Source organism: Culex quinquefasciatus, chromosome 3 (genome assembly GCF_015732765.1).
Source record: "Culex quinquefasciatus strain JHB chromosome 3, VPISU_Cqui_1.0_pri_paternal, whole genome shotgun sequence".
NCBI classification, from domain to species: Eukaryota; Metazoa; Arthropoda; class Insecta; order Diptera; family Culicidae; genus Culex; species Culex quinquefasciatus.
The window spans coordinates 126,482,154-126,496,986 of NC_051863.1; the positions used below are offsets into that span (position 1 = coordinate 126,482,154).

The window sequence follows — 14,833 nt, forward strand, 5'->3', positions numbered from 1 at the left end:
ATTATTACTGTTGTGTAGGAAGAATCTTAAATGCTTTATTTCAAACTACCTCAGAAACTGATGTTTTGCTCTACATTGTACCCCTATTACGAATTAAATCGCTACATTTGAGGATATGAACAGCTAGATACTGCCGACATCAAGTTCTGTTGAGCATCCTGAATATCGGCCTTGACCAGTTCTCCACAAACTGTATTGCGTCTGGATGCATCGTACTGGATGAAACTGACATATTGTTGAACGATACTTAACGAACTTTGAATGATACCCAGATCATTGAGAGCTCCCGAAAAGTACTGCAATAAGAAAAAAAATAACAAAATAATTTCAAAATTTAATTTACTGTTGGCAATATTCACCGCTTCAATACAAGAAGTAGATGTGGGCTGGCAAATGTTCAGAAGATTGTTGAAGGCAATAATATCGTTCTTGAGCAGTTTAATAGTTGCAACAATTATTGGGGTGATGGCGTTGGCAGTGTTGACCTCCTGTTGAAGACACGGTCCCAGCTTACCCAGAGAATTGGGAATGTTCACCATTTGGGTGACGTTTTTGGCAAGGCATTTGTCCTGAACATACGTTTGATCGTATGAACTCATGGTGGTCGTCGTATAGGTAAAACTATTGAAAATGCTGTCAATAGCCTGCTGGAGGGTGTAGGACAGTTGATTCAGATCTGACGCAATCTGGGAATTAACGGATAACTCTCCGTATCCGAGGGTTTGGTTAAAGTATGAAACCATCATCATCAGTGACTCCATGTTTCGTTGTTGCGTAATTCCGTATGTTTTGTTTAATTTAGCATAGGTCACGTTAACAAAATATGCCAAATCTTTCAAAGTAGCATTCACCACGGTCCGGTCAGTGTTGAGGGCGTTGTAGTAGTTGTTCATCACGACGGACAGTGACTGCAGGTTGGTAGCCATTTTGGCAAGTCCTCCGGAACCAACCGAAATGGCCGAGTACAGCGAGAATGCTCCTCCGGCGGAGGCCACCAGGAAGGCCACAGTTAACCAACGATTCATGGTTTCGACTTTGTATGAAAACAGCAGAAATCAACTGATACTGATGGAGGAATTTCCAAGGTCTTTTATACAATTATTTGAGTTAAAAAAGCACCCGTAGCAAGTCCGCAATTTCTGAATGCAGCTTATTGTTTTTATAGAGTGCCAATGCGGAAATTTATTTTAAAAATGCTTTGTCACGATTCGGGAACATAAAGTAACAGAATTATTGTTCTGGTAAAATTGGCTATGCCATTTGTTTTCCTTTAACATATTTTATATTGCCAAATACATGTTTATAACAATATTGCAAGTCACAAAAAAAGAACAAATATATTTATTAGGGTGGGTACGTTTTTCAAAAAGTTTTCCGATCAAGTTTTAGTATTGTTCCCCTTGTAGGGCATGCCCATAGGGACTTTCATGCCAGATATCAGCTCATTTGGTTGTAAACTGGCTGCGCGCATCAGGGAATTAGGGGAAATCTACCCATTTTAATCCTAATAAGCGGTCGTGTTTGAATGATGCTGGATAATCTAGAGTCTCCCTTGAATTTTACTAAAACCAAGTACACCAACGAGTAGAGCAAGTTTTTGTGAACATTTCTGTTTATTTTCACTTTCACTAAAAGTTATTCTATTTCTTTACCAAGCATGTAACAAAAAAAAATCCCAAGGGTATTCTAATCTAGGCGAATGCATTGGGCCACGCCCATTTTTCTAATATCGGCTTAGTTCTTTTTTCTTCCAACACTCTGTCGAGTGTTGCCATTTGCGCTGACAGTTCAAACGAACACTCACGAAAAGTGGCATTTATAGGGAAAGTTTCCTGGCATCGCTGGCTGTGCTGCTGGTGGTGTTGACGACCAGCCTTTGTTCTTTTGCCTTCGTCTCTCGCTCGGTTTTCTTCAGCCTTCGATTGGAATGCAAAGTGAAAATTGAAACGTCAAACGACTTGGCGCGTTTGTTTTTTGATGGCGCTTGCTAATTTATTACATTTTTCGGGATTATTCTTCAAGTGAGTGCCTTACTAATGATCAAAAGAACATGTTGCCGGTAGTTGGAAGCAATTTCATATCTTAAGCGCCGTGAAAAAGTAAGCGAAAGTGAAAAGTTAATTTTGGCGATATTCATTAAGCGTTTGAGGGATTCTCGTGTGTGTCACTGTGTGTGCCAACAAAATGATGAGAAGTGGTCTCGCAAAATACAAATTATGATCAAAAGTGCATTAAATGTGATCTTTTTGGCCAGTAAGTGGCATACATTTACGTGCTTACTCGAGGCGGTGCTGTTGCTGGTAAGTTTATAGCCCAAATAGTATTTTTGGAGCTTTAATCGAGCATCAAACTCTCCATATGACGAAGATAAGTGTTTGATTGGAAAGGGTAGATTTCCCCTACTATGGGAAATTAGAACTTTTTGTTCAAACGCTCCTACAGGTCTGGGAAAATCACGCGCCAACTTCTGGTATGGGCAGGCCTATGGGGAATGGTCTGGAGAACACTTTTCCCGAAGAGAGCATATGGATTCGTTGTCCCTAGACCTGGCGCATCGGCAAACAATCCGATGTCTCCGGAATCAACGGTTTTCCCTTAAAAAAGCATCAAATTGGGTCCTAAAATTAAGCATTGATTGCTGATATTATTGTTTACAGCGATAAAGCTTATTTTTCTGAGTACAATGACCCTGTGTACGACCACAAAGAGTTTAAAATGGATTTTTAAATAAATTTTGAAAAATTAACCTCGCGATCCTTCTTGACAGAAAAGCTCCTACTTGACAGCTCGTTCCAAGGGGACCATAGTTGATCCATCGAAAAAATGTTATCTTGTCAAAAAAAAATTGCATTAAAATGAAAAAAGTGATCAGAAATGGGTTTTAATTGTGTTTTTAACCGTTGTACATAAAATTTGACATAGGGCTTTAGTACCCAATTTTCCTTAGCATGCTATGAAAGCTTGATGCACACCGCGACGCCGTATGTCAGACAGCTACCACGTGGGTGAGAAACGGCTGGAAATTCAATTGCAAACCTTCTTTTATAGAAATGATCATTTCGAGCAATCCTGATATTTTTAGTCGAATTCAGAATCTTTGCAGAGCAAATTTGTGTTTTGCTGATAATATTTTAACCACGTGGTAGCTGACTGACATATGGCGTCGCGGTGTGCATCAAGCTTTCATAGCATGCTAAGGAAAATTTGATGCTTTTTCAGGGGAACCTGTTGATTCCGGAGACATCGGATTGTTTGCCGATGCGCCATCAAGACAGAACATAATGAACATCAAGACTGATTCTAACACCAATAAGGTATCCTCTTGGATTGAGGAAAACTTTATATTAAAAATCAATATTTGTTTTTAGAAAATAAGCAGTTTACCGTTGTATAGGAAGAACATAATTTGGTTTATTATTTATTAAATAACGACCACTGAATTACAGAAGTATCACTATCCCCGCATAGATGATGTGCTTTGCATTGTTCCAACAAAATTAAATCAAATAATTGCATTTAAGACATTATGCAACTAGTTACCGTCGCCAGCAAGTTTTGGATATTGTCCATTACCTCGGCATTCACCAAAGCTGCACATCCTTGGTTGCGCGTGTTGGCATCATACTGGACATATCCAATGTATTCGAAAACCATATTCAACGAGGTTATAACACTGAAAAGGTCAGTCACCGCATCCGAAAAGAACTGCAATTCAAAGATTTAGATAACTTGTTTGCAAAAAAAAGCTCAAGATATTATACTTACCGCGTCAAGGCACGTGGTAGACGTAGGCTGACAAATGTTCAGAAGATCGTTAAACGCAGCCAGATCGTTTTTCAATAGTTTGATAGTTGCAACTATTGTTGGGGTGATGGCGCTAACAGTGTTGATCTCCTGTTGAAGACACGGTCCTAGCTTGCTCAAAGAACTGGGAACGGCGATCATTTGGGTCATGTTCTTGGCAGCGCACTTATCCCGAGCAAACGACTGATCGTACGCAATTATGGTTTGTGTCGATATTTGGAAGAACTCAAAAATGGTATCGATCGTCTTCTGAAGACTGTAGGACATTTGATTGAGGTCCTCTCTAATCACGCCACTGGTCATCTTCTCTCCGTTCCAAACGGCTTCGTTAAAGTATGGAACCGCCATCAACAGTGTCTCCAAGTTTTGTTTCTGCGTTATTCCGTAAGTTTTGTTCATTGCAGTATATGTCTTGTTGATGTAATTTCCAAAATCGTTGAAGGTGGCGTTCACTAAGGGTCGGTTTGCGTTGAGGGCGTTGTAATAGTTGTTCACCACGGCGCCAAGTAACTGAAGCTGAGTTCCCATGTTGATAAGACCAGAGGAACCAACCGAAATGGCTGAATACAACGAGAATATTCCTCCGATGGATGCCACCAGGAAGATCAGTGTGAGCCAACGATTCATCTTTTCAAAGTTTATGTACCCCGTATGCTAACTCTTCGAAAACTACTGATACTGAAGGATCGATCCATGACGTTTTATACAAATTGCTTTCAACCTTTCTTATATCTGCTACTAAACCACTAAACTGTAGCTAAAACATCTTAGGTAGTGTCTAAAAAATGCCAGTCATTATTTGAGAAAGTATAATGAAAGGATCGTTATTCAAGTGAATTTGCTTAGTCATCGAGTTTGTCATGCGTAGCATACGTGACCTCAAGGGTTTACATACATGTAAATCGTCAAAAATAACAGAGGTTTGTATGAGCACACATTTTAATTTTTTTTATCTGTTTTCAGGGTATTGAAATATACATTTTAACAAAATAAATTTGAAGACATCTGGTGAAATCATTGCTGAGATATAGCTATTTGAAGTTAGCAGTTTCAAAAAACGGGTGCCACGATATCTCAACACTGCGTTGACCAAATCGGCTCAAAATTTTGGTGAAGACTCGTTGAACTAGTCTTGTGCGCATGACGGAGGCCGATTTTTAAAAAACTTTATGCAAAAAAAAGATAATTTTTTTTTATGTTTTTCATAAAAAAATGTCAGTTTTTGATATTTGTATTTTTTTAAAGCAAAATTTAAAAATCATGCTTCGGCTTGCACAACGCGATATGTCTTGAGAGTCTTCACTCCAAATTTCAGCAAATTTGGTCCATCCCATCTCGAGATATCACCCTTAATCAACTCGGTGTTTCGAGAAAAACGATCAGAAAGTTTGACAGTCCGCTTTGCGCATGGCAAAATTTCGAGTTTAAATCGTCTCTAACTCAGTTTAATCATGAAATATCTTCTTGAAACTTTCAGCAGTGATTAATGATAACCTTTTAAGCGAATTTTTTTTTTGTCTTATGAAATTTTGTGACACATGTATGTAACACCTTAAGATATTAATGCAACATTATAAATACCAAAAACAAACCACCGCCAAAGCTTTGGTGAGAGAGATTTTTGGGTAAAAAACCTGATTGAAAATTGAAAAAAAAACTTAACTCGATGTGTAGGATAAATATACCCATTTTAAGCCTAATAAGCGGTCGAGTTTGAGTGATGCTAGATAACCTGGAGTGTTCCTTGAAATTTTCTAAAACCAAGTACACCAATGAGTAGAGCAACTTTTTGTGAACATTTCTGTTTATTTTCACTTTTACTAAAAGTTATGCTATTCCTTTTACAAGCATTTAAAAAAAATATTTCCCGAATGCATTCTAATCAGTCAAGTGCATTGGGCCACGCCCATTTTCCTATTTTCAGCTTAGTTCTTGTTTTTTTTCTTCCAGCGCTTTTGGGTCTGCTTTGGGCTGCCAAAATTGATGAAATTTTAAACGTACACTCACGAAAAGTAGCATTTATAGAGAAAATTTCCTGGCAACACTAGCTCACACCAACAGGCGCTGCTAGTGGTGTTGGTGGCCACCCTTTGTTCTTTATTTGCCTTCGCTTCTCGCTCGGTTTTCTTCAGCCTTCGATTGGAATGGGTAATCAAAAGTCAAACGTCAAAAGACTTGGCGCGTTGGTTTTTTTGATGGCGATTGCTAATTATTTACATGTTTCGGGATTATTTTTCAAGTGAATGACAAACTAATGTGCAAAAGAACATGGTGCCGGTAGTTGGAAGCAATTTTATATCTTAAGCGCTTTGAAATCGTTAACGCAAGTGAAAAGATATTGATGGCGACTTTCGTTAAGCAGTTAACCTCGGATCTTGCGTGTGGATGTGTGTGCCACCAAAATGATGAGAAATGGTCTCGCAAAATTGAAATTATGATCAAAAGTGCATTAAATTTGATCTTTTTGGCCAGTAAATGGCATAAATTTGCGTGCTTACGTGAGGCGGTGCTGTTGCTGGTAAGTTTAAAGCCTAAATAGTATTTTTGGAGCTTAAATCAAGCATCAAACTCTTCATATGACGAAGATAGATGTTTGATTAGAAAGAGTATTTTTCCCTTACTTCCGCTGTTATGAACAATTTTATATGATCATTGCATTCATTTTGTTTTTATCAGTTAATAGGGAACAGGGACGAATAGGGACAGATGTTTAGCCTAGTTACTGCACAATATTTGGATATTTTTCTAAAAGTTTCGGACAGAACAGAGACAAAACAATAAAAATGCTCATCGTTATCCAAATTTCAAGCTTTTCAGTGCTTTTAAAACTGCAGACTGCAGTCCCGATTCGCCCTAGTTGACGGTAATAATCGTTGTCTGTACTCACAATGATATGCATTTTTTTATAACACTGCTCTCAACCGAATTTGTCTCTAGGATTAAGTATAATAATAAATGAAAATGATTGTCCTCAAAAACAAAAACCAAAATGTTTCATATTTCGCTACTTCCAGCTGCCCAACTGTGAAAACAAATTGTTTAAAGGATCTTTTGCGTCATACAAGAAACGAGGGGTTCACACAAAGAAACGCGGTTCATTACATTTTATTGTGCCCCTATTGAGATCTGTTTTTAGGGCATTTCTGTATTTATGACCTTGGTGCAATATTTTATGTGAATCCCCTCAAATGAATAACCTAACAGTGCAGTAGTTTTATCTTTGATTTGTAAAAATAAATATTGAAAATAACAATAATGAAAATGTTAATCAAATAAATGGGTTAGTTTGCGCTATAGTATAAATGTTGATTATACTTTTTTGCTACGAAGTTTAATCTTAAAACTTGTTTCACATTTGACACCAATGTGGCCCCTCCTAAAGAACCAAAGAAGTCATTTTGCATTTTGGATTCGTTAAAATTTGTATGAATGTAATAAGAAAACATTCCTACCACAAAATAATTCTATATATTTTTTATGTATTCCAAACTACGTTTTAAGTACCATCATCTGGGGTGAATCGGGACTACAGTCTGAATAGGGACAGTAGTTTTAGGAGGACTTAAAGGTTTTAAATTTGGAAATGGAAATCTATTCTATCTGAAACCAACCAAAAAAATCTAAATAGTGTGCTCTAACATGGTTAAAACTGTTGTCCCAACTCGCCCCATGTGTCCCAATTCGCCCCAGTTGACGGTATTTTTTGTGTGAAATAAAATCAAACTTTGAGACTTTATATATTTTTAACTAATTAAACAACAATAGTCAACAAATGGAAATATAAATGATAAAAATAGATACCTATGAAAACAAATGAAACATTTAGAGAAAAACTTTACTTAATCCACCTTAAGGTGGTTGGTGCCTTCCTCACATTCATGTTTTATTTTAGGTTGTATTTTCAAATTAATTTATGTGTTTTTAATTTTTTTTTTTTTTTTTTTTTTTTTCATTAATTTTTTGTGGGTCTCGTGGCGCAGGGTAGCGGCTTCGGCTGCCGATCCCGATGATGCTATGAGACGCGGGTTCGATTCCCGCCTTATCCACTGAGCTTCTATCGGATGGTGAAGTAAAACGTCGGTCCCGGTTTCTCCTGTCTCGTCAGAGGCGCTGGAGCAGAAATCCCACGTTAGAGGAAGGCCATGCCCCGGGGGGCGTAGTGCCAATAGTTTCGTTTTCATTAATTTTTTTATAATTATTGTTTTTACCAGAACAGCAATTTTCAATTCTTTTTTAACCAAATCTCTAAAATAAAGGAGAAAGGAGGCTGTAATTGAATTTAAAAGTGCTGATATGCCAACATTAGGTGCACAATGGAATTGCATGCTGTCTCCCTGATCTTGGTAAACAATGTCTTAGGAGTTGTATATTTCAGTAAAAAGTACGTGTAAATCTTGGTGGAGACAAAATGATGTATTCAGCAACATAATTAACATTCCAACGCCCAAGTCTCCAAAAAAGTTGGAACGGTAACTTCAACTCAATGGTTCTCGGGCATAACTCAACCAATCAAGATGATTCTTCTTTCCAGTGATTTGTTAGGATGTCTAGATGATTCTAGACCTTTGCAGAACTTAATTTGATCAAATCTGTAATTTTTGCGATCAAAAACATCGTTCCAACTTTTTTTTTCGCGTGTAAAAAAAAAATCGCCGAAAATTCCGCGGAGGCAGTCGTTTAAAAAAAATTGGAACGATGTTTTCGGTCGCAGAAATTACAGATTTGTCCAAATCAAGTTCTGCTAAATTTTAGGATCATCTAGACATTCTTACAAATCACTGGGAACAAGAATCGTCCCGATTGGTTGAGTTATGCCCGAGAACGGGAGTGTTGAAGTTACCGTTCCAACTTTTTTGGGAGGCTTGGGCGTCCGTGTAAGTTGGACATTAGGGTGGTTCATGGATATATGAAAAAGACAAAAGTGTTCTATTTCGTTTGCATCAACCGGAATTTCAAAGTTCTATGACCCCAGAAGCTAGCCTGAAAATTTGAGCTCATTTGGTTAAGGTTTAGTTGCTCCAGTTTTGATCTGAAGTTAGTATGGAACTTGATTCAATTTAATATGGAGAATTGTAACTTTTTACATGTTCTTATAGAAAATTTCCCAAAACCCTATCAAATTTTCCTATTCATAAATTTCTTATGGGTTTTGATCCGGGGAACAACTTTGTAGAACATCGCAAAGTGCTAAGAATTGATCCTGGAAAGATACAGGATGTTTTTTAGAGTTTACTTTTTTCGGCAAAATTTCAAAATATGCTAAAAAAAAAATCTGTATCTTTTCGGGATCATTTCCTAGCGCTTTGCGATGTTCTACAAAGTTGTTCCCCGAATCAAAACCTATAAGAAAACTCTTACATGATAAAGTTTTATCGGGTTGAGGAAAACTTTCTAGAAGAAGAGTTAAAAAGTGAAAAATAAATCAATTAAATTTATTGAAATTCCATTCGAACTTCATATCAAAACTGGAGCAACTAAACCATAACCAAATAAGCTAAAATTTTCAGGCTAGCTTTTTGGGTCATAGTACTTCAAAATTCCGGTTGATGCAAACGAAATTGAACACTTTTGTCTTTTTCATATATCCGTGAACCACGCTATTGGACATGCGTTGGGCGTTCCAGTGTTAATACAGACTTTTTCCAGAAGAAACGCAGACACTGTTTAAGCAATGTGGCAACCGGGCGATATGCATGCTGCGTGACGCAAAAATCACTCTTTTTAGTAGCAACAAAAAAAAACTTTTTCATGGCATAACTTTAAAAGTACTTCACTAAACAGAATAAAATTTAATAGGGTCTTAGGGGACCTCAAAAGGAACAGAATAAGGCGGATCCGGCCAAAATCGGTTCAGCCAGTTCTGAGATAATCGTGTGAAAAAAAATCATGTCTACACACATCCCCACAGACATTTGTTCAGAATTTGAGTCGATAGGTATACGTGAAGGTATATCTAGAAGGTGTATTTAAGAAGTTCATTTTTCGAGTGATTTTATAGCCTTGGTTCAGTGAGGTGAGCAAGGCAAAAACATTTGATTTTGTGTAATAAACTTTTGATCAGGATGTTGAAAAATGAAGTGTTTTGGTACCACGTAATTTTCAAATGATGATAACTCGGATTAGTTTTCAAAAAGCCGTAAGAGCCATTGGTAAACAAAGTCCTTTTTGCATCGGTATTCGACCTACTTACGAAAAACCAATATCAAAAATGCTCGAGATTGTTCATCTACACGTCCTTCAAGTGACCCATACTTGAAATAAATGAAATTTTGTTTCATTTTCGAGAAAAACGAAAATTTGTGTCAGAGGTCACAGTGGCTCTTACGGCTTTTTGAAAACTCACCCGAGATATTATCTCTATAAATTACCATTCATCAGTTTTAAATGTTATCAAAAAATCTTGCGTAAAACTTCTGGATCTCTCTATTGATAACATCCTGTTATATCCTAGACTAACATTTCAAAAAATGCATAATTTCGCAATATAAGCCATATATGCCATGTGATGAACACAACTTTTTAAAAGTTTTATTTTGTGGCACTAAACAACAGTTTCCTTCTGTTTTTCTAGAAGCAAAGCAAATATGAGGCTTGTATCTGCTATCAATTGATTTCATATCTTAATATCGAATGCGGAAAAACATTTTCGATTACAAAAAAACAGACGAATTTTTAAATAGAAAGAAACAATGGCTCTCATTGATAGGAGTATCAAAATTAAGCTGTATAAAAACAGTCCAAATCCGCTTCACATTCATCAGTCGGTTCTTTCCTGCAACAGTGCCCATATCGATACGATGAAACACTTTGTTGTCGCACTCATCGGCGCCATATGCCTGGTTGGCGGAATCCAAGCCGCCGGCACAGTCGTGGACAACGTGGCCGGAAACCTCACCATTGGAATCAACACTTTCAATGCTAATGTCCTCGCGTTCAACGCCACGATCACCGCTGGTGACGCTCGGATTAGACAAGCCTTCAACAACTGGAACGCAACCATGTTGAAGAACGTGACCGCCATTCAGCAACGGTTCCAGCCCTATACCATGCTCTCCACCAACGGAATCACCAGTATCCTGAGCAATCTCGCCATGGTTAACATTATGCCTCTGGCGTCCGACCCGACCCTCCAGAGTGTGAATACTACGGTTCAATCCCAGATCCAACAAGTTGCCACCGCGTTGAACATGGCCGCGCTCAACATCACGGCTCAGGTGAACTGCACCAACACCTTCTCGATCAACTGCATGATCAAGTACGGTGCCCAGCTGACCCAGAAGCCGATCCTGGTCAGCCGTTTCGGAGAATGTTTCACCAACGAAACCGCCCGTCTGGCGATCGTTGCCCAGAACATCTCTACTTCGATCAACACCACCCTGGCTTTCACCCAAACTCTGTTCAACCTGAGCAACATCTGTACCATCCCAACCGTTGCCCAGCTTACCCCGCCGGCCAACTCGGTGAATTTCAATACACCTTCGACCCAGTGTATCAACCAGGTAAGAGACCTTATTAGCCAGCAAATTCATAACCACCAATTTTACCAAAACAAAAAATCCCATTTTCCCCCATTGCGCAGTACCTGTCCGGCCTGTCCCAGATTCCGACCTACTTCAGCTTCGCCGACACTGCCCGCTGGACGCAGGTCAATCTGATCACCCAAAGAATCCAGCGCTGTGCCACCCTCGTCCAGTACGACATCACGGATTCGATCAACCGCGTGCAGAACTCGTTCGGCACCTGTTTGAAAACGGGAGTGTAAGGATGCTCGGGATAGAACACGTTCGATTGAAAGAAGAAGAAGCTAACATTATCGCGCGCCACTGATGCTATGCATTGTACCATCTAAGTTTGTCTGAATAAATATAACTGTTGTGTTTAAGGTAGGAAGAATATAAAATCCCCGGTTTGTTTTGGTTACATTTATGAGAAACGACCTTTGGTGGTGATCAAATCAAAGATTTGAACAAAGATTTTTATGCCTATTGCCCCTCAAATTTGGAACCGATTGATTGCGTCCCACTTTGTGCATTTCATTTTATAATTTTTTTTTCTGTCAAAAGATACAGCGTTTTCAAAACATTGTTTTTGCTCGAAAATCGCGTATTAGTTCAGGAGGGAGCGGTTGTGGCTGAATGGTTACGATGTTCTCGCCCAACGAGAAAGTTATGGACTCATTAAAATTTGAATTAAATGAAAAGCTTACGGCGGGGTTCGATCCCTGTCCTTAGGATTGGCAAGCAAAAATGCTTTCCACATAACCGTAGAGCATCGATAGCTTGAGGAGGACTGAGACTGATATAGTTGAATCCAAGAATCGGACAAAGAATCAAATTGAACGCAAGATGAATATCAGAACTCAAACAAGATTGCATGCAAGATTGCAAGCGCAGTTGAAATTGAATTTACAAATCCCTCGCTAAAAAATAGCCTGGGCGACTGATAGAATTCATCCAATAAGAGATGAGCAGAATTGAAAGCTTGTAACCTGACCACGATCTTCATCTGCTCAGGTTTGACAATCGTCGACCGCTTATCCCACAGAGAACCGTGAAGGCAAATCTTTACAGTCTGTAGGCTTATGTATTGCACTACACTTGCACAACAGAACAACACCACAAACCTCACCACGACTGATCGTACGCTATCACGATCGTTTGCACCAGATGTCCGTACACTGCCCAATACCACCTCGCGTACGCACTATCCGCGAGTTGAACCTACTGTTCGCTCACTGAGGGTATCTGCACCAATGTTTACCCCAATCATCATCAGCATTTGCGATTACCTGAAAGTGCACACCTGTGCATGGAATGACCACGAGGAAGACTACATCAACTACCTGTGTGACAGTCAACACGGAGATCAACATTAACATCCACGATCACCGCATAATCTCAATTAATCTCCTTCAACCAACCAGTCCAGAACCGGAGGACCGGTCTGATGACCCTGAGGGCTGACCTCACTTCGCTCACGTTGCTCTCTCGCTCACAAACGATAAGCCCGAGGATGACCCCGAAGATGACCATCGAACTGATAAAACCTACCACATGCTCTAATACCACCATCAGTTGGCAGTTAACCATAAAGCAGGTCACCTCGCTAAACCAATTTCGCGTCTGCAAGAGGAACAAAACAGTGTGAAGAAGATCTACAAGTTGGATATTTGTGCCGTGGGTTCATCGACCTGACTGCTGTAAGCAGTGTCCCGGGAAAATGGTGGATTAGTTCTAACTTAATTGTTTTATCTAGAACGCAGCTTTGAGGCTGAGGATCGGGACGGAGTGATTTCGCGGTGAACCAAATTGAACGCGATCACAATAGGTGCGAAGTGGTTCTAACCTAGCGCTGCTGATTACTAAATTAAGCGCTTATTTCTTTAGAGCAATTGGTCATCTTTTGGCCGGACTGTGGTCTGCGCCTCACCTAAGCGCCAAAGCTTTATTAACATGGCTTGTGCGCGTGCATCGATGCAGTAAGCAGGAGTATTGATTGAGATCGGTAAGATTCGTGAGGGTGTCTGCAGAGTGGACTTTTTGGGGAAAATTGGTAGAATATCGCCATTCTAAGGACTTCTCGTTGGACTTCTGTCCAGGCCCTATTCTTCTCTTCCAAACATGTACTACAACTACAAAATGGCGGCGGCTGGAACGAACGCTGGTCCACTGGAGTGGATCTACGCCGCGCTTGACTGGGCCGCTGGTGTGCCCGGAGAACCGGCTAGGAGTCGGTGGCGAGTGGTGTTACGACGGGCAGCTGGTATGACGGCGGGTCAGGAGACCAAGCCGACGAACGAGGGCGTGAGAACGCCGTACCACAGACAGCAGCGTCGAGGATTTACACTTTTACACTGACACATTTACACTTAGGTTAATTCACTAATATAGGTTTAGTATGACCATCTTGTCCGTACGTTTAAAACGGCCTGATGAAGGCGCCTCTTTGAGTGCGATAAAATGGATCCAATCATGATAAATTCTTGTGTATTTCTGAATTTTTCCGCCCTTTTTGGGCCAAATAAAACTTGAAAAATTATAACTAATGATTTTATTGTGCACTGCAAATATTCTACTTTTTCGGTTCTGGGTGTGGAGACGGGGAGAGGATCTTAGGAATTTCTGCTCAGCGGACGCGAACCTCAACAACTGGACTTCGTGGTGCGGGAAACAGCGTTTCTGGTGAGTTGTGAACTTTTGTTATCCAAGTCTCATACATGTCTGGTTAGCTGGTGACAAAATGGCGCCCAACGTAAAAAATGTCTGCTGGATTTTCTTCTTCGATTTTTCTCCTCAACATTCACCATCTTCGAATGAGTGTTTTGTTGCTATTTGCCTTTAAAAATCTTCATTTTGCTATTGCAATGATATTTTTCTGATTTGCATCCCCTTTTGATCATGTTTGCTTCCATATTTGGACATTTTTTCTTATAATTAATCAAATTTAGCCTAAAAATTAGTTGACTTCGTCATTTGAAGAAATTTTAGAATAACGAAAGTGTGGAAAAAGAATAGGGTCGATTCTCAAATCAAATTTATATGAAATTTTACACGTGTGTTACAAGCGATTAAAAGTGATTACTAGCGAATAAAAGATGGCGTCGTTAGATGATGAGCCGAAGATGCATCTCCGGGAGATGAACCGAAAGGAAATTAAGCGTTTAACTTTGAACCCGAATTTTTGCAGTAGGTTGAATGAAATTATGGCTACAAAAGTAGTGCAATATGGTGAAGAAGAAGAAAAAAGACTCAGTGTTGGTGATAAAAGCAAAAATACTGGCACAGTGCCCAAGAAAAAGCAGAACAATCCATTTTTGGACAGTGAAGAAGAACAAATAAGTGATAATGCTCACGTGAGCAACAATAGGGTCACCTCACAAAATTCTGGTCAAAACCAACAACAAAACAGTGACAATTTGAAACAAATCAGTGATATTAATGAGAAAAAAATATTTGATCGAATTCGTGAGGAAGTTCAGAAAGAAGTAGGAGGAAAAAGCTTATCTGCGGAAATTTTGAACAAAGTGAGA

The 14,833-nt window shown here is 39.3% G+C and overlaps 3 protein-coding genes and 1 long non-coding RNA gene across 4 annotated transcripts; 2 read left to right on the forward strand and 2 right to left on the reverse strand.

Moving 5' to 3' along the window:
• Positions 1-4: 4 nt before the first annotated feature.
• On the reverse strand, positions 5-1,045 carry LOC6043352. Its single transcript, XM_001870915.2, has 2 exons — positions 360-1,045; positions 5-296 (listed from the first exon to the last, which is right to left on the reverse strand). Exons 1-2 carry the CDS (start codon positions 1,023-1,025, stop codon positions 102-104), a joined length of 861 nt encoding a protein of 286 aa, XP_001870950.2. The 5' UTR covers positions 1,026-1,045; the 3' UTR covers positions 5-101.
• A 2,702-nt stretch (positions 1,046-3,747) lies between these two features.
• On the reverse strand, positions 3,748-4,431 carry LOC6043353. Its single transcript, XM_001870916.2, has one exon. It carries the CDS (start codon positions 4,429-4,431, stop codon positions 3,748-3,750), a length of 684 nt encoding a protein of 227 aa, XP_001870951.2.
• Positions 4,432-10,547: 6,116 nt separating this feature from the next.
• On the forward strand, positions 10,548-11,706 carry LOC6043354. The gene is made up of 2 exons (XM_001870917.2): positions 10,548-11,303; positions 11,384-11,706. Exons 1-2 carry the CDS (start codon positions 10,602-10,604, stop codon positions 11,564-11,566), a joined length of 885 nt encoding a protein of 294 aa, XP_001870952.2. The 5' UTR covers positions 10,548-10,601; the 3' UTR covers positions 11,567-11,706.
• A 1,167-nt stretch (positions 11,707-12,873) lies between these two features.
• Positions 12,874-13,539, forward strand: LOC119770481. Its single transcript, XR_005278850.1, has 4 exons — positions 12,874-13,003; positions 13,060-13,131; positions 13,191-13,308; positions 13,403-13,539. It is a non-coding gene; the product is annotated as an uncharacterized LOC119770481 (long non-coding RNA).
• Positions 13,540-14,833: the final 1,294 nt, after the last annotated feature.

What these genes read in the sequence shown, in the direction of transcription:
- LOC6043352 (XM_001870915.2), bottom strand. Translation starts at nt 1,025, where the DNA reads ATGAATCGTTGGTTAACTGTGGCCTTCCTGGTGGCCTCCGCCGGAGGA. An exon ending in CTACTTCTTGTATTGAAGCG is followed by an intron (nt 297 to 359) that starts GTGAATATTGCC and finishes TTCTTATTGCAG; the next exon opens with TACTTTTCGGGAGCTCTCAA.
- LOC6043353 (XM_001870916.2), bottom strand. Translation starts at nt 4,431, where the DNA reads ATGAATCGTTGGCTCACACTGATCTTCCTGGTGGCATCCATCGGAGGA.
- LOC6043354 (XM_001870917.2), top strand. Translation starts at nt 10,602, where the DNA reads ATGAAACACTTTGTTGTCGCACTCATCGGCGCCATATGCCTGGTTGGC. An exon ending in CGACCCAGTGTATCAACCAG is followed by an intron (nt 11,304 to 11,383) that starts GTAAGAGACCTT and finishes CCCATTGCGCAG; the next exon opens with TACCTGTCCGGCCTGTCCCA.